The sequence below is a fragment of the Mytilus galloprovincialis genome, chromosome 3, assembly GCF_965363235.1.
Source record: "Mytilus galloprovincialis chromosome 3, xbMytGall1.hap1.1, whole genome shotgun sequence".
In the NCBI taxonomy this organism is placed as follows: domain Eukaryota; kingdom Metazoa; phylum Mollusca; class Bivalvia; order Mytilida; family Mytilidae; genus Mytilus; species Mytilus galloprovincialis.
Genome location: NC_134840.1, coordinates 3,714,046 through 3,738,959, shown reverse-complemented (window position 1 = coordinate 3,738,959; position 24,914 = coordinate 3,714,046). Strand labels below are relative to the sequence as shown.

Genomic DNA, 24,914 nt, shown 5'->3' with positions numbered 1-24,914 from the left:
GTAATGAGATGTGCCAATACTTTTTAAATACAACTGCATACTAAATATCATTGACTTACCACTAGTGGTTCACCATAAACTAGACCTAATCACAAACTAATACATTGTTGACACCGCCAAGGCTGGAAACAGCCTACCCATGTCTTGCTTTTTTACTCTGTCAAGCAAGACAAAAAAAAACCCAGATCTCATTTTAGAATACATTACAATATTTTAATAACCATTTATATCCAAGTTGTTTTAGTTTTTTAACAGTGTTACTGATATCAGCTGTCTTCAATCCATATATATATTCAATCACTTGAATTAAATGATAAGAATAATTTATAGATGCACTGTATTTGCTTCATACAACCTTTCATTGGAATTGAGCAAACATATTTTACCAGTAAATAAGGTTGATTGAACGGATTGAAAAATTATTTCGTGATATAAATCAGGTTGATTTTTTTATACAGGTAGGCCTCTAATTAACAACAGATATTTTATGTAAAAAAATTTTTAATGTCATATATTATAAATAACATCAGAACCATAACAAATGCAACAAAGATTACAGGTAAAAAATGATATGTGATGTACTTAGTTAACACAAGTTTGAGATTATTACACCTATAAGTGTATTTGATCTTGTTTTGTTTACCAAATTTTCTACAGAATTCTGGTGATCTAGAGTAAAATTGAGAATTTAGACATCCATGGGCATAACTACTTAACCATAATAACAAAGAATCAACTGTATTTTGCAACAGATAAAAAGTTCATTATGCACACTTTTATCAGTCAATTGGTAAATTCAACAGCGAACCTTATGATAAACAGTTTTAATAGGTGGGGAACATTCTACCAATCAGTAACAGAATAAAGATTCACTTGTAAGTGTGGAAATAACAATACTGTCAATTATAATCCATTCAGAAGTATTGTAAAGTTACCACATTAAATAACATCAAATTACAACATTTACAAAGCAACCAGTAGAGCTTTATATGAATGGACAGCGAGCTAAAAAGTATGTAGTTATAAATATGCTATTTATCAACACTTTAAGTGTCAGAAAACAAACACATGTTCTTCATTATAAATATACAAAATATACATGTGTGTATATCAGTCTCTAAATATCACAATTATTAAAATTAACAAAAATCTGTTTTCAGCAGTATCATATGAAGCACCATAAGAATACATACATTTTGTCAACATTATTTTTTTATATATGAAAATATAAATAGATGTATATGAATATCACTCACTAAAAATGCAATTCATGATATATCCTTTATTCCTAGCACTTTATATGAAGAAATTTTCTCCTGGATCAAAACCTTTTAATTATTTGCCAGCACTGTACAGAATACTTATTTAGAACAATGATTTATCTAAAAGCCACTCTGATGTGTAATACATATTTGAACTTTAATTAAATTGAGTACGTGAATATATGAATATTCAAGCCGGAATTAAGAGTTCTTTTGTACAAAGAAAGAACTTTCTTAGGTTTATTTTCAGAAATATTTCTGCTGTTATCTCCAGTTTTCATATTGCAAAACACACAATTATTTATGTGTAAATGTGTATATATTAATTAGATGTAAATAATAACACATAAGTATATTATTTATAACAAATACAAATTCCAAATTCTTATCAATAAATATATAATAACAATAATAAACAAATTTGTACTTTAACAGTAACATAATCGATGTCTCATTAAATGTACGTCTGACATTTTTAATCACAGATGAAAATAGAAAAATGCAAATCTTAACAAATGATTTTGTACACAGACATCAGATCAACTGATTCATCATTAAGCTTAAATTCTTATTCTAAGCTTTTCCTTGTCAAGAAAATGTGCATTTCTCATTTTACTTATTTTGGATATAATCTTAAAGCTAGTTATTCACTAGTGCCACAATAAACATTATCCAAATTATAAAACCCAAATCACTTCAATCATAGCTGACACTTCTAATGTCCGCTATCAAAGCATATAAACATCACATGACTTGATTGAAGTCTGATATCAGTGAAATAAATGCTAGGACATAATCATTCCTGTTGGGAGTCTGGGTGTGGCTATTAAGTCATCGTTGAATGATAATTCTTGTGTCCATTCATAAAGTTTACTAGCTTCTTTTTCCCATTCTTCTCCATCTCCGTCGTCACCAGTGATACCGTACTTATCAAAATAGTCATCAGGTTCTTCTGAAACAGCTGTTGGCTCTCTTGAATCTAACTTTAAATTACTTCCCTCCTACAAAATACACAATTGTTTTTGCATGAATACTGTATAGAAGTCAGGTGATTAAATCTTAAATTAAATTGACATAAGAAATAATAAATTGGGAAACTAACTTGGATATACCTGTACTTGACTAAGTTTCATGACAATATTTCTTGTTTACGTTTGTTACACAAACACTGTCTAGACCACAGTTTATGACCAATTGTCTGCCTCGGTTAAGGTCATAAGACTTTTTTTTAACATGATATGCATTTTTTAGTGCACGCTTTGCTATTGGGTACATTTTCGGTTGGTGTCACTGAAAACTCAGTTACTAGTTATTCAGGGAAATTATATAAGTGCATTATAATTATCAGTAATTTGTTTGTGTGAATCTCAATTAAAAATTTCTGTCTATTAAGGTTTTCGGCATCAGTTCATTTTAAAGTTTCTAAAACTAATCATATTTCTAGACAATGAATTTTTTCCTTATTTTCACACAGGCTTACTTGTCTATTTACACATGTAATACATACCCTGTCTAAACCATACATTTTCCTTAGTTTAAGAGCCCTATTCCTGGCTTGTTTAGATCTACGACTAGATGGTTGACTGAATGACTGTGAATGTTTGGATTTAGGAGTGTGCATTGGAACTTGAGGTATAGATGCAGACCTGTAATTAAAGTCCATTAAACCATCAATTAAATACTCAACTTAGGCATGATTTATATATAAGTGTTTAATGTCTAGTGGTCAATATTTCATGCAAATTATGGTCAACAAATAAACAATAATCATTTGATAAGTTCTGCTAAGTAATTCTTCCAATCTTACATTATAAAAGATGCTAAACCTCAAACATGTATCATTTCAACTCAATTACATTGGAGAAAGTAAAGAAGTTAAGTAGTGATTCCATATATATGTCAGGATTGAGTTGCGGCTTTAAAATATTGATAGTGTAAACAAATGTATGTAATAACCTTAGTATCAATGGTTGTCATTTGTTGATGTGGTTCGTAAGTGTTTCCCATTTCTGATTTTTTTAATTTAAATTAGACTTGGTTTTCCTGTTTGAATGGTTTTACACAAGTATTTTGGGTGTCCTTTATGAACCAAGGCTCAATGTTGAAGACTGTACTTTGACCTTTAATGGTTTACTTTTACAAATTTCAACTAAGATGGAGAGTTGTCTCGTTGTCACTCATACATCATCTTCTTATATCTATGACAAAATGGTACAGTAATTTTTAAAATAATTCTTTAAGGTACCAAATTTTGTTTTTTTGCATCAGTTATTATATCATGCCTGTAAAAATACAGGAATAAACAATATGTCTTGTCCTTTCATCCATTAAGAGCTCTTACCGTAATTCTGATATTACTCGAATATGCTGACGTTTGATTTCTTGTGAAACAGGTCTTTGAACTAATACAGGTATTTCCAACTGCAGCTGTGGTGACATTCTTTGATTATATAAATAATCAACAATATCATAAAATATTGTTCTTCTAGACAAATCTGTAAATACACAATTGAAACATGTTATATTAAGTTTTATGTTAACCGTATCATGTGATATGTTCAAAGTGATCTGCAAAAGTGTTACCATAAGGTTAAATTTTAGTCTGTTCCAGTTTGTAGTGAAATTTGCAGACATACTTACAGAAAAAAACAATGGACAGACAAAACAAAAGGTTTCCATAAATTTTTGAAATCAACATAAATATTCATACAATTTACACATTTACTGATATTTGTAATCGACAATCAATAAAAATAAAATTGTCAGACTTTTTTAATGCAGAAAACATGTGCTGTTGTACAAGAAATTACCAAAAACAAATGTATTTCAAGACTAAATTTCACAAGTTCTATAAACAGAATCAATATTGTTTGACAATGTCTAGATCAATCCTTCATCTTTTAATATCTTAATATAATTATTTTAATACATACCATCTAATGTCAGTTTCCTCCAGTAGTTTTCTTTTCCACCCATGGTAGCAGGGGATTCATCAACATTTGCTAAATACTGAAAAGGACAAGAGGATCAGTTGTGTTCTGGGCCAGGGATGGGGTTGATTACTTTAAAATGTAATCGATTAAATTACAATTACTTTGCTTATAAAATGTAATCGATTACATTACAATTACACCTTATTTCAAATGTAATTGATTATATTAGATTACTTTTCTTTAAAGTAATCATGGTTACTTGTGAATACATTGTATATTGTAATATTAAAGAATTTCTAATAACTTTTTATCCTCATGAAAAAGCTTATTTTGGTGATCTTTTTTAAAGTTAATTTATTAATCTTATTTAAAAGAATTTAAACAAGTACAGACTACAGTGTAACGTGTAATTTGATAAAATAGCTATAGACAAGTGTCCTTTCTCTATGTAAAAGATATAACTTTGTTTTTTTCTACAAATTTTAACCAACTGCCCAATTCACAAAAAACCTGGACAAATAATGAAAAATTCGTAAGGGTTCCACGAAACCCAGTGTCTCGCCTACTTTTGCTGTTAATCGCAGACTCAACAAAAATGAGGAAAAACATCAATAAAAATTTCCCTCTCGATACTGTCTTTTGATTGAAAGAAGCTTCCAAGTTTGGTAAAAAAAATCCAGGATAGTTTATGAATCTAATAAATGTTTTATAAACTTTAACTGCAGACTGTATGTAATGTTAACTGGAAGAAAAACTAAGTCCATTTATAAGTAAAATACGGAAAAAGTGAATTTTTTTTTTTACCAAATTTACTTCTGAATAATATCTTATGATCAGAAACAAGCTTTTGTCTAAGTTTGGTAGAAAGCCAGGATAGTTTAAGAACATCATAAAAATTTTAAAAACTTAAACCACAGAGTGAATGTTTTGTTTCTGGCAAAAAAACTAAGTACATTTATAAGTAAAATACGGAAAAGTGGAAATTTATTTTTACAAAATTTTCTTCTTGATACTATCTTATGATCATAAACAAGCTTCTGTCCAAGTTTGGTACAAATCAAGGATAGTTTATGAAAGTTATTAAAATTTTAAAAACTTTAATGTTAAATTATTTGAATATATAGCATATAATTTGGTTTATAATTGTTTCGACAGCTGCATTTTATTGCTCGTTTGAGAAGTTCTTCTCTTAATGATCCATAACGACTTTCGGGTGATTGTTTTTGTTTCTGTGTCTCGTCGAGAATTTTATAGCTTAGCAGTCAGATAGCGGTCAGACCATAGGCGTTAAAATAATCATTATTGAAATTATTTTGATAGATAACGCTGTCTTCTTCTTTTGATCAGTTTCGTTAGCAGTTCTTGTCTTACCAAAAATAATATTCTGGAATTAATACAACACTTTTAATATATATGCAAAGTGTAGTTTTAACTTTTGAATGTTTTTTACGGATTACTTAACATTATGGCTTCTCGGAGAAAAAGGAAATCTACAAGTCGGTTTTCTCCGGATTCAATTGAAATCAGCAGACAAGAAAATGACTGTTCGTCTTGGACAGTTAAGAAGTTCAAGGAAGAACTGACAAATATTGGAATAAACATTACTTCAAAATTAAGTAAAACAGTGTTACAACAAATTTATTTTGATAATCTCAAATCAGTTTCCGAACCTGAACAATTGTCAAATGAAGACCAGGAAGTCTCGCCAACTTTACCTAATGTGACCAGTAATTCGTCTAATGAGCTTCCACTTTTGATCGGAAATTTAACCGAAGTTGTTATAGGATTAAGGGATTCAATGAATTCTAACACCAATAGGAATAATTCTAATACTTCTTAATCAGCGGATTTTTCCGGGAATATACAAGATTCAAGACGAAATAGATTTCAACAAGTGCACACAGCAGATGAGCATGTGTTTTCATTATACAAATGGTACGGTGTTTCTCCTAGTGAAAGCGATTGCGGGATAAATCCCACCCTTAACACATCTACAGCTACTATTAACGGAGTGCCGTCATCATCTGTTCCTTTTTTGGATATAATTTCACCAGCGCTTAAAAAGCAAATTATTGAAGGTAGGGACGTTAATTTAGCCGGATTACTTATGAAAGATTACGAATCCGTTCAGGCAGCTAGTACTTTACTTACTAGCAGTGGTCTTGAAATTAATTTGCCAGGAAAAAAGGATATCCGGCTACATAGAACGCTTACTATTAAAGAGTTCGTTTGCGCTTTTGGCAAATATAAACGCGTCATGTGTAGGGTTTTTCCTCAACGCAATGAAGAATTAGATTGTTACTTAGCTAACATTTTACAAATTGAATCTAGCTACGGTGAAAAATTTTACGAATATCATAAGCTTTTTGCTGCCAAAGCTGCAACTGCACTTCGCGATTTCAAAGTTAAATTTGACTGGGGAGTTAAAGACAATGACATTCTTACGCTTTTAGCACCTCATGCAAGGCCAGAAGTTTGTAGACTTTGTTACGCTATTGATCACGGAACAAATTTTTGCCCTCTTTCTTCTCAATCAGTAGAACGTAGTACTTATCCGAGGAATAGACCATCTTCCGATCGCGTCGATAGGAGGGGCAGAACACGAGTTTTGCACGATGGGAAAGAGGTCTGCAATAACTATAACACGGCAAGGGGGTGTGCCAGACCGGGTTGTTCTTTGACTCATATTTGCAGTTCTTGTTTCGCTTTTCATTCCGCCTTTAACTGCAACAAAGATACTCAAAGGAACAAATCTTCTAGAGGGTCGACTACAATCAACGAAAATACAAAATGACTAGTAACAATTCCTGTTATCGAAAATTCACCTATCAATGTTAACTTGTTACGTGATTTATTGCAAACGCATCCAGATATAAATTTTGTTAATTATCTTTGTAGTGGTATTAACGAGGGTTTTGACACTATGAATAAATGTACTGATTTACCGACACTTGAATGTAAGAATAACTTTTCTGCTCGCTCTCAACCTTTATCTGTGCGGGAACTTATTAACAAAGAATGTGAAAAAGGTTTCTTGTCAGGTCCGTTTAAAATTCCACCGTTTAACTATTATCGAGTCAGCCCTTTGGGACTTGCTGTCGGAAAGTACTCCGGGAAAAAGCGTCTTATATTGGATTTATCAGCCCCACATGACGATGATGATAATTGTAGTATTAACGACTTGATCAGTAAGGAAGATTGTTCAATGACGTATGTCAGAATAGATGATGCAATCAAAGTTATACGAAAATTAGGTCGTTTTTCATTGTGTTCAAAGTTCGATATAGAGGCCGCTTTCAAACAATTAGGTATAAGAAAGGACCAGTGGCATTTATTTTGCATTAAATGGTGTAAAGAATACTTTTTCTTTAATAGACTAGCGTTTGGTTGTAGAAGCTCGCCAATTATTTTCGATAACTTATCCAGAGCGATTTGTTGGATTGCTACTAATATCTACAAAATTGAATATATATTTCATCTTTTAGACGATTTCTTGACTATAGATAAACCTGATTCTTGCGCAGAGAGAACTATGGCATTAATGACTACTCTTTTTAAAAGACTTAATATTCCACTGGCTAAACACAAGGTTGTAGGCCCTTGTACAGTTATCGAATATTTGGGTATTATACTTGATACGGAAAAGATGGAGACCCGCTTGCCTTTAGATAAAACAAGTCGCATAAGTGAATTTATCAAGAAGTTTTTAAACAGACAATCTTGTACTAAACGTGAACTTCTACAATTGTTAGGGCATTTAAATTTTGCTATGCGGGTTATAATTCCGGGTCGTTCTTTTGTCTCATACCTAATATCTTTATCAACAACTGTCAAGGATCTCAAAGACAAAATATATTTGACCGATGAATGTCGTACCGATTTGCGTTTTTGGTACTCGTTTTTGGTAAACTGGAATGGCATTAATATGTTTTATGATTCTGACTATACTAGTGTTAGGGATATCGAACTATATACAGATGCGGCTTCTACCATTGGTTATGGTGGCTATTTCAAGGGAAAATGGTTTTGTTCTCCTTGGCCGGATGATTTAAATTCTCCATGCGAAAAGAAATTTTCCATGGCTTTTCTAGAACTCTATCCTATAGTCGTTGCAGCCATCTTATGGGGTCATTCATGGACAACTAAAAGAATCTTATATCGATGTGACAATGAAGCCACCGTACATATTGTTAATAAAGGTCGTTCCAGATGTTTATTGATAATGAAACTTATGAGAACTCTTACTTTGTATGCCTGTATAAATAATTTTTGTTTTCGCGCCGAACACGTTCCTGGAGTTCAGAATAATATCAGTGACTCTCTTTCTTGTTTACAGCTAGAGTGGTTCAAGATACTTGCACCTTTAGCGGACAAAGTACCTCACAAGTGCCCGCCAGTCTCACGAGTAATGTGGCATTAAAGTCTACAGTATCGGATTTATGGCGACATGTGTTATCAACTAGAACATCTCAGACGTATAAAGTTGGATATCGAGCTTATACTGCATTTCTGGCTAATAACGGGGTTGTCTGGTTAGGTAAACCTATGCCTCCGATTTCTGAGGATATTTTGATTTATTTTGTCGCACATTGTTACAAAAACTTGAGACTTTTACATACAACCATTAAATTGTATTTATGTGGAATTCGGTTTTATTATATCCAAAGTAACTGTGACCATCCATTTGATTATACAAATGAATCGACACTCCTTAGACTCAATATGATAATGCGCGCCGTCAAACGTATACAAGGAGAGCATAATTCAAAACCACGTCTTCCTATTACTTTTCAGGTACTTGGGAGAATTTGCAATTCTCTTAGAGCAGGTGTTTTCTCTACCTTTACTGATTGTATGTTAGAAACGGCCTGTACAGTAGCCTTTTTTGGATTTCTTAGATGTGGTGAATTTACAGTTTCAAAACATTTTGATTCTACTGTAAATCTAAGTGTAACGGATGTTGAGATTCTCGATTCTTATGCTATTTTACACCTTAAAACCTCAAAAACAGATCCTTTTCGTAAAGGTGTCAGTATACAGCTTCACAAATCCGATCATACCATTTGTCCTTTCTCTGCTGTCCAAAAGTATATTGCAATCAGGAAGGGTAGAGAAGCATCTTTTTGTTTTTCAGATCCATTGTTTGTCAAAGAGAATGGTAACGCTTTAGACCGGGACTTTTTCATCAGAAGTCTAAGACATGTACTAGATATTTGTGGGTACAACTCAAGCTTATACAATGGTCATTCCTTTAGAATTGGTGCCAGTACATCGGCAGGATCCGTTAATATTCAAGATCATCTTATCAAAACACTTGGTCGGTGGACATCAGACAGTTATTGTCGTTATATTCGTATTTCCAATGACACTATTCGAAAAGCACAGAAGTCTTTGACATTGTCTAAAAATACCTGAGTGATATTTGATATGTGGACATTATCGAACTTGAATGGATTACCAAGGACAATGAACTTTAATGTGAACTTGTTGACCATTACAGAACTTTTATGCGAATTACTATACTTGATATGAAGTATTCAGCCATACGAAGAGTTGCTGTTTGTCTTGCGATACACTTGGACTTATATTTGTACATTATCGTTTAGCAGAAGAAACAATGTATTTTAACTTTAAGAAACAATGTATTTTAACTTTAAGTCTTATCTATATAGTGACAATTATTTGAATTCGAATTTACCGATTTCATAGAATATTCAGCCGTTCGAAGAGTTGCTGTTTTCACCTGATACATGTTGGATTTATATTTCACTGTGTTTACAGAACTTGTGTCATTGAGTTTTTTGCCAAAAAACGTGTATTTCAATTTAGAGCCTGCTTGGAATGTGAAAAGAAACACATGTGAACCTTATAATTTTCTTAATATTCAGCCATGTGACGAGTTGCTGTTTTATTTTTCTAGATACATTCAAACTTTACAGTTATGTTTTGTGCATCATATTTGTATATATTCATTTTGTTTCTCTCTCTCTTTCTCTCTAATACCTTTTCAGCACATGCGACTTGAAGGCTCCCTTTATACCCCCTTTTGAATTCCACCTCACTTAAAATCTTACCACTTGGGGGATTTCTCAGCTCATATATATATTTTTTATAATTTTTCATATAATCTGAGCAATGGCCATTCATTGCATTTTTTATCACTGGTCAGTCTTTTAAATGACAATTTTTTATCCCCCAAGTTCTATCAACTTACAACTCACATTTCATTAGTTATACTACAGTTGATAGGACAAGTCACGTCGAATTTCCTGTCAACCACTGTTTCGCAAGCATCAATAGTTCGCGCAAACTACGCTTTACAACAGCTCAGGATTCAGGGAATTCGACGGGAAAATATTTTCATAATTAGCAAAAATATTTTCAAAATTAGCTGAGATGATTTCCCAAGGGCAATACCTATATAATTTTATTTTTTGTAATAAATTTATATATCTTTTATATTTGTCAGTTTTTCTCTGTTGAAATGTATTCGTTTCAGTCAGGCAGTTTGTCTCTGTTATAGCACCACCAGCCACTTAATTACAGACTTGGTACAGGTCATTAAGGTCAATTACAAGTGTATACCAGTTGTAACCTACAGACGGTAATCAATGAGTCCTTAACTATGTCACAACTTAGTTATTTATAGTATACCTTCATGGAGAAACTGTGTGGTATAAACCACAGATTGAATGTAATGTTTCCTCGCAGAAAAACTAAGTCCATTTATAAGCAAAATACAGAAAAAATGGAATTTTATTTTTACAAAATTTACTTTTGGATACTTGCTTATGATCATAAACAAGCTTCTGTCCAAGTTTGGTAGAAATTCAGTATAGTTTAAGAAAGTTATTAAAATTTCAAAAACTTTAACCACAGAGTGAATAGTTGTGGATGACGCCGACGACGACGGAATGTAGGATCGCTTAGTCTCGCTTTTTCGACTAAAGTCGAAGGCTCGACAAAAATCAATTAAGTATAGTTTTATTGTCTGTGAGGACATAATTGACACATCCATAAATGTTTTTACAGGTGTTAATCACTACTTCCATTTTTTTTTAACAAACAATAGGTGAGCTTGGGTATTAAAATTTTATTGTCTTAATTGCAATATCAATAAAGTTATAATTTGTTTGAAAATTTGGAATACATACATATCATAATATTTATGGAAAACAAAATTTATTAAAATTGTCAAAAAATAAAATATGATTTTAAATTCCATTTTAAATCAAAAGGGCTCATGCAATTGTGTATGTCAACCCTAAAAAAAAAAACTGAAAACTAAATGTTTTCTGCTTTTGAATTTCATTGCAGTTTTATAAAAATATTGGGCATACTTATATGAAATTGGAGTTAAAATCAGAAGTGTTCAATCAATGAACAAAAATGCTTTCAAGACATATTCTTATATCATAAGAGCTCAATCTCACAAACACTGGAAAGCAAATTCCTTTAGTAAACTGTTAACAAAATTTGTTATATAGATGATACTATTTATCACATTAAACAAAGTCCCATCATAGTGAATACTAGTTTCATGTTTTTTTATTCATGCTTTACATTTTCATATTGTCTATCAAATACTATTTTCCTATATACCAGTATACAAGATTTGTAATCAGCAAGTAATCATATGAATGTAATCTTACAGCTTTTACATTAATGCTAGCAAGACAAATCTTTGTTTGGCTTGCTTGCTTTGTTTGTATCAATGTTTGCTCAAGCATGGCAATTAAGATAGGCGGGGTTTCAGCTTGTATACATCATACTTAAATTTTATTGGACGTTATGTTTGAGGTTAAGGACACTAAATTTTAAAACATCACATGACAAATATTCTCATATGTTTCCTTACCTGTAAATATACAATACAGTCAGGATTCTAATTCGTCAAAATTATCTCCCCATTACGGCAGTTCATTTTCACAATCGTAGAAATGGAAACCAATTTTTTTTCGAACATATGCATTTTCATCATCCAACTTAAAGATTGTCGTCAAATACTTTTAGTAAAATAGCTATTCGAACACACACCTACTCTGATTTTGTGATTCATTGGATAGGTATTTCACTTGACCCCTACATTTCATCTTTTAGTATTGTGATTTTTTTATGTTATAAAGTCAACCTGTAGCTTTGCTATATAAAATGATAGAATCTGAAGCGAGACGATGTATCAAATACTCTTCCTTTGTACGTTTTCAAAACAAAATATTCATCTCAAACACACCCTAACATAAAAAAAGGTGCACTCGATTTTCTCTTTTCGATACAATTGTTACCCATTTATTGGAATTTTTTTCTTGAGTTACATAAATGAAAGGGCAGACACGGAAACAACTGAACTAATAGATTGATATTTTATAAAAAAACAAACAATATTAAGTTTATATTTTTCTTTCATTGACCAATTATTGCATTTTTACAGGTGAGGAAACATGTGAGAATATTTGTCATGTGATGTTTTAAAATTAAGTGTCCTAAACCCCAAACGTAACGTCCAATAAAATTTAAGTATGATGTATACAAGCTGAAGCTCCGCCTATCTTAATTGCCATGCTTGAGCAAACATTGATACACACAAAGCAAGCAAGCCAAACAAAGATTTGTCTTGCTAGCATTAATGTAAAAGCTGTAAAGTAATCTAAAAGTAATCATGATTACACCTGTTTTTGGCAATGTAATCGATTACATTACGATTACTTGTAATCAGAAATGGCATGATTACTGATTACATAGGATTACACTGCAAAATGTAATCGATTACAGCTGATTACAATTACTGACTACGATTACCCAATGCCTGGTTCTGGCAGGAATTAATAACACCTTCATATGCTACTCTTCATCTCAAATTAATTTGGATCATTTAATTTCCATAAAATTTAGAAAAAATATTTGCTTTGACCCTTTGATAAAAATAAAGAGATTTCAAAAAACCTGAACCACACACTTTATTGGAAATTTTTTATTGAATAAATAGCTATTTGACAAACACAAATTTTTATCATTGACAAGCAGAACATTTCTATAGCAATAGAATGTGATTAAAACATTCAGCTGATTTTTACAGATTTATCTATTATGTTATGTACTATCTTAAAGGGGCACTAGCTACAAGATATATAAAAAAATCACTTTACTTGTGATACAAAAACACCTGCAAAATTTGGCTCTCTTTCAAATAATTGTTTGCACCCTGTGAAACAGTTTTTGAATTAAAATGAGGTGGTCATGGAATTATTGAATACATTTATTTCCTAATCACTTGAAGACCAAATATCCATTTTTCATTCTATTTTCTTCATTTAACTTTGTATCGTAATATATTGTCCGGAATATGCATGAAATATTTGCAAATGGTGATTAAGGAAACATTAATCAACCTTGATATTTTCGTTAACACTATAGAAATAAATTTTGTTTTACCTGCATATAATCTTTAAGTGTGGTTACATCAACTTCATCCGTTATCTTATACTGTTGTTGAAACATGGCGTCTTGTAACATTTGGTCGTAGAATTTTCTGTTTCCCATATTCCGTAAAGAATCTTCTGATGCCTGTTTGTGTAGATGAGTATAAGATCTAATATATGTATATAGTTTGTTTTTTAAGTATAAGCTTGGTGATAATAGAAAAGTGCCTCTATTAAAAAATAAAATAAACTGTTATCACAGAGATATGTCTCGCCTTTTTGTAATTTTAGTTTTAACATATTTATTTATAGTGGATTGGGAAACAAGTTTTCCAACTTATATTAATCCCTTTCCACTTTGCGGGTGCGAGTGCTGCCTTGTAGCGGCATTAGCCTGCTCTTTTTCGAAATCTACAAGGGTGTCTTTTATGTGCAAGAGGTATGGCTCTCTCTTAACACGGGTCAGCCATTTATCGTCCCCTACTGACAGACTATCATCGTTTCCTCAAGACCATACTCGCAAATGTTGTCAAGGGAGAGCCGAAAATTCAGTCCCTGAAATTTTCATTCCAGAACGGGAATCGAACCAGGAACCTTTGTGTTAGAAGTACTTTAACATCTTACACAAGGTATGCAAATATTCAAATTCAATGAACCATGACTGAGTAACATGGCTCAACAATCTCAATGTAAATGAGATGTGCCAATGCTAATACAACTGCATACCAAATACCATTGACTTATTATAAGTCGTTCCCAAACCTAAATACAAACATTAACTTGTAAACTATGAAAAAGTTTCAAAGTGAATGAACCACTAAGAGGGGGTGGGGCTAAATAATCTCCATGGAAACAATACTTGCAGATGCCAATAAATATGCATACCAAATATCATTGACTTAACATTAGCAGTTCATCTTAAACTGATCTAATCACAAACTAATACATGTAAACTAAGATAAGTTTCAAAGTCATTAGACTCAATAGACTGTGACTGAGGGACGAGGCCAAATATTCTCAATGGAAAAGAGATGTGCCAATGCTTATACAACTGAATACCAATTAACATTGGTCTTCCACTAATGGTTCCCCTTGAAATGACCTAATCACAAACTAAGACTGATAACTTTGAAAATTTGTCAAGGTCAAGAGACCATGACTAAGGGAGTCGAACCAAATTATCTCCATGGAAATGAGATATGCCAATGCTTATACAACTGCATATCAAATATCATTGACCTACCACTTGTGTTTCCACATAAACTGACCTTATCACTAACATAAAACACGTTAAATAAGCAAGTTTTCGAAGTCAATAGACCATGACTGAAGGGGCAGGGCCAAATAATCTCCATGGAAATGAGATGCACCAATGCTTATACAACTGCATCCAAATATCATTGACCTTCCACTTGTGGTTCCACATAAACTGACCTAATCACTAACTAATACATGTAAAATAAGCAAAAGTTTTGAAGTCAATAGACCATGACTGAAGGGGCAGGGCCAAATAATCTCCATGGAAATGAGATGTGCCAATGCTTATACAACTGCATACCAAATATGATTGACCTACCACTTGTGATTCACCATAAAGATTAAGGCATAAACTAGACCTAATCACAAACTAATGCATTGTTGACGCCATCGCCGCCGCCGGAAACAGCATACCTATGTCTCGCTTTTTGACTCCGTTAAGGCGAGACAAAAATTAAATGAATATCAATATCAATAAATATTTTAGGTAACAAATATCCTTAGGTATAAACAGACTAATGTAAAATGGTGTCTAAATCTACATCATTTTCAGAAATTGTACCTTTATACAAAATAAAAACTGAACATCATTTTGTAAAAAGTTAGAATGATGAAATTTAAAAAATCTGGAAGTTCATGCAAATTAAGAATTTACAATAGACAGTGATGAATATGTGTATATCCTAACTGAAACAACATATCTAGCAGCTGTGGTTACTGCATGTATAATTTGAACTACTCCATTTTATTGATCCCATTTAGTATCAATTTTTTTTTTTATCTCAAATCTCCCCAAAAGATTGACTCTTCCCTGGACAAAGCTGTTATGCATTATGATGGTAATAGTCAGGTAGCCGAGATCTGCCTTACTGTGCTCAAGAGATCTCAAATGTCAACTGAGAGGAAGGCCTTTTACATAATATACAAATGTAATTTCATACTTAATATCTATAGTTTGAAATTAACATATCTTAGGCCACACCAATTTAATTTCTTGTTCTACGGATTTTTGGACTCAAAAATTTGGGGCGAGCGAGCGATTTGAAAATTTTAATAAAAAAATATTTAATTTGCAAATTTTTGAGGCGAAGCTTGAAAAGTAAAGGCGAGCGACTATATTTTTTTTTGTAAACATAAAATAGTAGGTTTTGACAATAATTAAACTTGATTTATAACTTGTACTTTGACATTTCTTTAATTTCTGAAGTATTTTTTCCCTATCTGTATAGTACTGGAAATGAACTCAAAATACTGAGTAAAACTTATCCCTATACACCAAGAAATAATTAAATCTGGTCTATGTATGTGTGACTGACAATGAGACAATTCTCCATCCAAGTCATAATCAGTTTGGGGGCAACCCCTTAATGTTATAAATATCCCTTTTACATGTTTTATGAGGGATCAATATAAGTTATAATATATTTGTTTGTACAAAAGGGCTCATATTTTCTCAAAGAACTATATATCTATCTAGTATTAAATGGTCAAAGCATGTCCAAGAATTTTGTAATATTCCTGGACTAATTAACCATGTTAAATTAACACATTTACTTTAACAGTTTAATATTATTCAAAATAAGTGGACCCCTCTTTTAGAAAAAGTTTAAAATATGATGTAACTCTCCTCTTTTTGAGTACAAAATTCTAACTTTTCAAAGGTTTTGTATAGAAGAACTATACAAATCCTTGGTATTTCTATTTTCTTTTCTACATCAGTAAAATGACCCCTTGTCTAAGGGAGGGTTGTTCTCAACCTGACAATAACAAACACAGGTCAAAGTACGGCCTTTTACACAGGGCTTTGATACAGACCAAACAGCAAGCTATAAAGGATCCCAAAATTATTAGCGTACACAATTCGAACAGGCAAACCAACGATCTAATTTATATATCCAAACGGGAAAAATTATACCAATGAACAATATCAACAAACGGTAACTGCTGAACGACAGGCCCCTGAATCAATCAGGACAGGTGCATAAACATGCAGCGGCTATAGATAGTTTTGTTTTGCCAGCATAATATAATTGCAGTTGAAGGCAAATCCTTCATGTGTTCTTTGTACTTTATTCTAACAACGAGCATTTTTTAATAGGGAATATAAGTAAGGGGGAAATAAACCAATGTTGATATCTTTTTATAATATTTACAAAAAAAAAACGGTGCGGGAAATAGACATGATTACATTTCCGGATGCGGGAAGCGGGAACAAAAAAAAAAATAAAAAAATTCTGTTTTGAAAAAAATAGGTGCGGGCGGGTCCGTCGAACAAGGAATCAAATTGGTGTGGCCTTATATCTTTTTTGCAAATACTTTTTTCTGCCTAAAGTTTTGAGCAATTTTTACTTCACATTCGAAGTTCTAGGACTTTCCATTTCCATGTAAATAAATATAAGATCACTTTGTCTATGATAATGAATAGAAAGTTTCACCATGTTAATGTAAAAAGGACTTTGAAATTTAGTAATGATTTACCTCAGAGGCAGGTTTAATAATTCTTCTTCCACTCATGTACTTTAATCCTTTTCCTTCTGTGTGGATATAAATCTTGAAAAATATCATTGGTGGAAATTCTGGTCCTCCAAACCTTCAGAGAGAAGACACAAATATCTTTAAAATATGTCGTATGTGTCTGTTCTTAAACAAAACACTCTTTTGAATTAGCTATAGAAGGGTAAAATATGACCTGGTTCGTGGACAAAAATGTTCACGATTAAATCAAAGAATCAAAAATAAATAAATTATGAATTTAAGCAAATAAGAAATACTTGTATACACAACATGTACCAATTAAAGTGACCTCAGAATATTATGTACCTGAATCTAACTCTGACTTGTTGAAATTTATCAGCTAACAGCTCTGCTTCTTTTGGACATACTTTTCTCAAAATTTCTTTTGACAATGAATTTTCCTGTAAATAAATAATACCGTTATTCAATCAAAATTGAAAGTAGAAAAATCTTTAAGTTACTCTACTATTAAAAGTGGTAGGTATATGTTTTCATCCGTTATTTTCTTTTCAATCTGATAAATACAAATGTAAAGCAAAGATTTCAATGTTAAATAACATTTTTTTTACTAGTATATGTTTTATGGGATATGTTTACCTATATATGGTTTTGTTTTTGAAATGTCTTTTGTGTATGTTTGCATTCATATAATTTGTCACAAACTTATTGTTTCGAGTTTATACGACAATAAATATTTGAATTGAATTGAAAAAAGAAAGTTGCATACAAACTTTAACCATGTAAAATGTATAAAAGGACATTGAAAGTCATTGATGCTTTACCTCAGCAAAAAAAATTAAATATTTCTAATGAATAAAAGATAGAGTGAAAACTTACTGCAGCACAAACAGCATGTTTTAATAGTTTAAACATTTGTCTGTCTCTAAAGGCAATCCATTGTCTCTCAATGATTGTAGCTGCTGCTTGTCGAATTAGTCTATAAAAAGAAATATCAAAATAAAGTCATTAGCTAATATAGAACATCTACAATCTTCTATCATCCTTTTCAAAGTGAACCTCTTATTTCTAGAAAAGGCTATCGCTTATAGGCATAAGACACACTGCATTTAATACAAAAGAGTTTTTACATTGAATCTTTAGCAAATTTAAGTCACACATTGCAACTTTAAGTAGTACTCTCAAAATATAAAAGAAATAATTTCATCATGACTTGATTTCAAATAAGTTTGAATTTAGTTTGACATATTTGAGATAAAAACACAATATTTCATATGCCAAATTTTTTTTCAAAAATATATACAGGATTAAAAATTAGGAGTCGATTCTTTAGCTTAAAATAGAAAACCAACAAATAACAGTACAAAAACATGTTGTGAAAGTGTAAAACAACTTGTACATTTCAAAGTACAGAATAACATGAATAATGAAATCACAACTTACTCTTTTTCCGATCTTTGAGCCTGAACAAGTCTAGAATTGGATTTTGCTCTGCTTGGATGGTCAAATTCTTTAACACTGACAGGCGTTGTTGTCAATGGTCTCGCTCTGCCAAACTCTTGTCCCTCCAATGTAGCTACAAAATCTCCATGAAGACTCCTAGTTGGACTTGCAGATTTTCTCTTGAATTCATCACTTTGTGCTGATGGTAATTTAACATTTATAGAAGCTCTGCTGGTAATACTTTTAGCATCTAGACTTTTGCCACTTTTGCCACTCGGAGAGTCTCCCATGGTAAGTTTGTATTGTTGAAAAGAGGTCCTTACTTACATTGGAAATCTGAAAGATACACATTCTACAAGTTATTTGATTTAATCAAAATAAATATTATATAAACCTTCACTAGAAACTATATTGGTTTTATGCATGGATAGTGATGATCAATTCATTTTTCAGTACTTTAACTTCTTCATGAGGAAAAATTATGAGTTCCTGACTAAATGAAAACTCTAAAACATACTCCTGAAAACTTATCCTAACTACTTGAATTGAAAATGGGATCAAAACCATATGACATATTACCATAATAAATCAAAGTGCTGGATAGCACCTCTAGAAAGTTTGCAACGACTAATTAGCATGTATTGAAGGCCTGCAGAGCTCTGTACTAAAGTCATATGATTTTATCCAATTATAATCTCAGCGGTAAGACCCCTTTTGTTACTATCTGTGATACCGTGGTTGTAAAATGGCATCTGGAATTTCTTATCAGTCACATGATTTTATCAAGTCTGGTAATTATAAAGTACCTGTGTGAAATCCGAGGTTTATTAATAAGAAGGTGGCGCTGCATAAATTTATATAATATCTCTACCTTCAGAATGAAGTCCTATGATGTAAAAAACTTGAAAAACAGACGAAAATTGTTCATGATCAAACTACAACAGTTTATCATAGAAAATTGTATTTACATGTAGTTTAGCATATTTTTGCTTTTTACCGTTTGTTTTAAACTGTTCTAAAAGTATTTTCCGGTTAAAAGCGGATCCCGAGTAAAACAGTTCAATACTGATGAATCGATCAGGTTTCACATGATGTTTAACAAAATAATGTAGACAAATCTAGACATAGATTTTTTACTGTTGAAATATGTGCAAAGTTCATCGAGATTGAAAAAAGGATATTTACTTTCAAGTATTCTAAATTTATGTATATATATCATATGTCATTGATTACATTATTGCAACTGGACAAATATTAAAAATGGGGATAATATGTTCGTAAATATATATTTTTTTTAAAAGTGTTTATTGTGGAATACTTGTATTGATATAACAAGCTACAGCAAAAATTATAACAAACCGACGAAATGAGCTTGAATCTATCTGTCTTACGGCAAATTCATTTTTACACAAATTAGTTTATGTATCAAGAACTTAAATCAAAGGATAGAACCGTTTAGAATTGTGAATATTTTAATTGACTAAAACACGAAAGACTTAGATTATTTGTATTTAATAAAGGGGATCCAAATGTATTTTTTTTTTTTGTACAATCATCTTCTTAACTTACAGAAATGACTTTTTAACTGTCTGTAAATATTGAAATTGAAAATGACCCAGCCTTGTTCTCAAATTTCATATGTGATAGCTGTTGGTTTAAACTATTAAGATCAACTAACCAAAAATAGGAAAAATTGGGACTAAAATAAAAAATGACTCTATCCGGCAGCGTACATCAACGGAATGTAACGAATGGACTATTTGGGTTACTTCAGACATATGGACCATAATTTGCTATTGGGCTCCGTTTCCTATAACTATAGAAAAGTGATAAAATTTGAATTACTGTAAGAAAAGTTGTAACTACATCTAAAGATGCCATTATTTTTATTAACATACAAGTTTATGCTACTCTTCCCTAGAAAAAAAATTGAAATATACAAATTTCAAAGATTCTACAACCGTATTTTTGTGTCGTTTCTCGCGTTACTTTTTGCTTCCGAAGAGCATAACACTGACCGATTTATAGATAATCGTCACCGGCAAATTCGTAACTTTTGCTTTCAAATAACAAAGAACATCCACCAATAAGAATAGTGAGAAGAAAATGCCGAGAACTATAAGTATTTATGTAGCAGATGTAAGAACAGTGGCGTGATTTTTGTGTCCGATTTCGTAACGCAAATTTTAGATGATGTAATCTGCTTTGTTGTAATAGAATTCTTAAAAACAATATGCAAATATGAACTCTCGCGAGATGTTCAAACAGGTAAATCAGAGATGATTTACATTCTTGTTTTGATCTTCGTAATAATTAAGTAAGAAAATGACGTTATCGTTATGCGTTACATTTCACACGAAACAGAAGTCCAGTTATTTATTAAAATTGTTTTTGTCCTTAAGTTCTAATCATTTCCGGTCATACGTGAAACATGTGACTAACATGTGATCACGCCCTTACAGCCGGACATACGATATACTAGTTCTAAACATTGTTTTTGTTTCCAACGGGATGTTAGCAAACATAATCTGTAGACTTGTTTCGACTTGTTTAAAAAGGAAAATACAATTTTCAAAGAGATTGCGCCGGGGGTCTATTATTATTCCTATGTGCATAATGTTACATACGATCTTGTGTGAAAATAAATGCCCAATGACTTGACAAAATCGATTTCAAATTTGACCGACGTTTAAACACACTACGTTTCCCAATAACGATGTAAAGGGTCCTTGGAAAATTCAATCGAAATTACGTCTCTTATCATGGTGCCGATGTTCGTTGGATTGATTTTGCTTCAGCAGTAAATATTACTGGATATTTTAGGTGAATAAAGATAATTAAATGAAAAATGCATGTTAATATACCGTTACACTAGGAATGTACAAAGTTGGTAACTTTGTCACAATTTTTAATTATTTTTTTTTATTCATGTTCTGCAAACACTTTTCAGAAACGCAATAAACTTGTCAAAGGAAAAGTAAACTTTAACCAGGCATGACTTGAAAGGAAGTACTTTATTGATTTTAGCCCACTTAAGTAGGTTAAAATGTGGAAACCATGTAGATGGTGTACAGGTCACAAATATCACATGGTGCCTATTTTAAAGATTTTAATTCCAAGTTAAAAGTTTTTTTCTTTACTGGATTTAAAGAATTTTACATTGCCAATGATTTGGAATAAATTTTATATAACTGGAATTTCAAAACCAAATATAAATATATTTTTTTGGCCAAAACATCAAGATACAACGATTATGGTATCCTGTATCAATGAAGAAAATATGGAAAATTCTGAATAAATTGTACTAATTGTTTTCAAAACAAGCACATATTTAGAAGTTTTATAATACTGTTACATTTAAGATGGATTTTAAGAAAAAGTATACTGTTCAGATCATTTTAAGCAGATTTTGCAATAAAATAAAACTAAAAAAATGCTTTCGGTTTCTTATGGTTTCCTGTCACGTTTAAAAAAAACTTTAATATAACATTGAAAATAGATTTTAAATATTAACATGAAGCAAGTAACACTAGTAATGGTGTTTATTTATGCCTTTTGAATTATAGTGTGCAAAATAAAGAAAATAAAGATTGGTTTCCTGTTTGGTTTCCTGTCACGTAAACGGTGAATCAAAATGTATTAATTTTTTCTCGAAAAACTCAATTGTTCCATTCATACTATTCTAACACCAACACAACCCACAAAATAAAAGTTAAAATTTTAGAACTTATAAAAAAGGATACAAAAAGAAACCAAAGGCCGAATACCAAATTATGGTCCATATATACGACAAAAACCTATCTGTTCGTAATTTTCCGTGAACACAAAAATGACCAAAAAGTGTCAGTGATTTGATAGATCACATGCGGAGAATCAACTTCCATGGCTGATAATAAACCAACTAAACGAGTTATCGAAAGATGGGCGGTAACGCAGATAAAGCCTTTGAAGTGACGATGATGTTATTCCTCTCAATATTACTTCCATGCTATATGGTATAAGTTTTGTCATTGTTGACGACCGCATGGTGGCCTATAGTTGTAAATATATCTTCCTCCTTTGAACTCTTTTTGATATCATTGGTTCATTTGCAAAATATACATCTATTTTTTTTTTAAATAAGACAGCTCAGTATATAGTTAACTGAAATTAACACAACTGTAATGAAAGTGAATTTATATTAAAGGCTTAAGCTTTTATCAATAAAATTAGAACGTTCATGAGATACAAATGATGCCCCCACTAGCATAAATGTTATAAAGGGTCACAACTCAAGAACTGTAAATGTGTATTGCATATGTTATTGTTTATAATAATGTTGTTTGTACATGTATGCTATATCCTCCTGGGACCCTAATTTTGTAAGGCCATGCAAAAATTATTGTTGGTTTCTCCTAACCCTGCTGGGTCTGTTATTTTTTCTCTCTCTTTTTTGACAATGAAAAAAAAAAGGTTGCTTTGGTTTCTATTGACATTCATGACATTGATCAATGATGCTTTTTAAAAATGTATGATAATCTCTTAAAATTGTTTCAACATTGCTCAGTTTATTCTCAATCCTTCAAATTCACATAGATTATACCACAATACAATATGAAACAAGCATAAATTACAGGTCAACAACAACTTTCTCTGTAGACCGAAACTGATTTTTCACCAAAAAAAAAGTTGTACCTGCCTGCCGGGCCTTGGATAATTTTCACATGTATGGGGAAACTAATATTTATTTTTCAATGGCCTAAATAAAAATATTCTATTCAATTCTATACTTTGTATCATGACGTCAAAATTTTATGGGAACCTGTGGGATGTCCAGTAATGGCGGACAAGATGTATACTAGAGGTGAGCAATCAGCAATCATCTCAATTTTTGATGAGATAGCTATAGTCGCCTTCACGTAAAATTGGCACAATAATTTTTGTCAAAATTTTGTTAATTATCAGCCGCGTTCACTCGAGATGATGTTTTTCAATTAGCGGAAGAAAAATCCAGTCCAAATATCCACTACTCAGTACTGTCCTACCTTTTATTGTGTTTGCACTGTATAATCCTGATCTTCACATTTTTCAAGACTATTTACATTGTAAAACCGTCATCTTGGTTTCTATGAGGATCCCTGATTTACATAACATTCGTTACTCTCCGGTAATATCATTGTCATTGATGATACAATTTCCCGTGCTATTTGCATAAAGATGATGAAAAGCTCCGAGAAACACGAGAAAACGGACAGCACATGGAGTTCCACGGTAACACTTCCAGTAATAACAATGTCGGATTCCACCATACAAAATAATCTTTGATTATGTGAAGGTCAGGATTATACAGTGCAATCACAATAAAAGGTAATACAGTAGTTGATTTTTGGAATGATATTTGATTCCGCTAAATGAAAAACGTCATCTTGGATAAATGCGGTTGTTAGTTAAAAAGTTTTCAACCAAAAACATTGTGCCAATTTTACGTGACGGCCACTATAAATGATCGTAAGGCAAATGATTAATTGAACATTTCTCATTGTCTCTGCATTCAGTTGTTAATGAAGAAATCAGGGAAATAAAACGACTGAATTATTCTGGTTATTTAATTATTCAATGTTTAATGAGGGCATTAAGAGGGAGTATCTGCACGGAAGAACACGAAATAAGATTGCCATTTCACGATGAAGAACAAAAAATTTCTTGCACATTGATCTTTTAACCGATTTCACGAATCATGGTTAATAAAAAACCTTTTTAACGGCTGCACGTGTAATAACAATGGCAAAACACGTTGCACTAAAATAACCCTTTATCGAACCTGTTTAATTCTCAATCTTTTTAATTAAAATTTAAATAAAAAATATGAAAAATTGTGGACGAATCGACCTGTGGTTGTGACTGTTAAGCCGAAACATCTCGAAAGCAAAGTCTTGTTGTGAAGAACGTTATATTGGTATTAGATATGCTAGCATAAACAATATACGTCAAAATATATAGAATATTACCACATTTTGGACCTCGTCGCCGTCTCCATAATAAACAATATGGCGGGATTCATTGGTTACATATCCCGGCATGCAAAGGGAATAAAACATAGATTGTGATTTCCACCACTTTTTAATTTTTTTTTAACAGGATATGCATTT

At 31.7% G+C, this 24,914-nt stretch overlaps 1 protein-coding gene across 2 annotated transcripts; it reads right to left on the bottom strand.

Annotated features, from left to right (window-relative positions):
- Window positions 1-483: 483 nt before the first annotated feature.
- Window positions 484-24,861, bottom strand: LOC143066973 (uncharacterized protein CXorf58-like). Of its 2 annotated transcripts, none has more exons than XM_076239862.1 (10): window positions 24,774-24,861; window positions 18,787-19,122; window positions 18,223-18,322; window positions 17,692-17,786; window positions 17,350-17,461; window positions 13,628-13,759; window positions 4,196-4,271; window positions 3,604-3,757; window positions 2,770-2,908; window positions 484-2,263 (listed from the first exon to the last, which is right to left on the bottom strand). In XM_076239862.1, exons 2-10 carry the CDS (start codon window positions 19,074-19,076, stop codon window positions 2,048-2,050), a joined length of 1,314 nt encoding a protein of 437 aa, XP_076095977.1. In that variant the 5' UTR covers window positions 19,077-19,122; window positions 24,774-24,861; the 3' UTR covers window positions 484-2,047. The 2 variants fall into 2 exon arrangements, with proteins under 2 accessions (XP_076095977.1, XP_076095978.1); XM_076239863.1 differs by having other exon boundaries at window positions 24,777-24,799.
- Window positions 24,862-24,914: the final 53 nt, after the last annotated feature.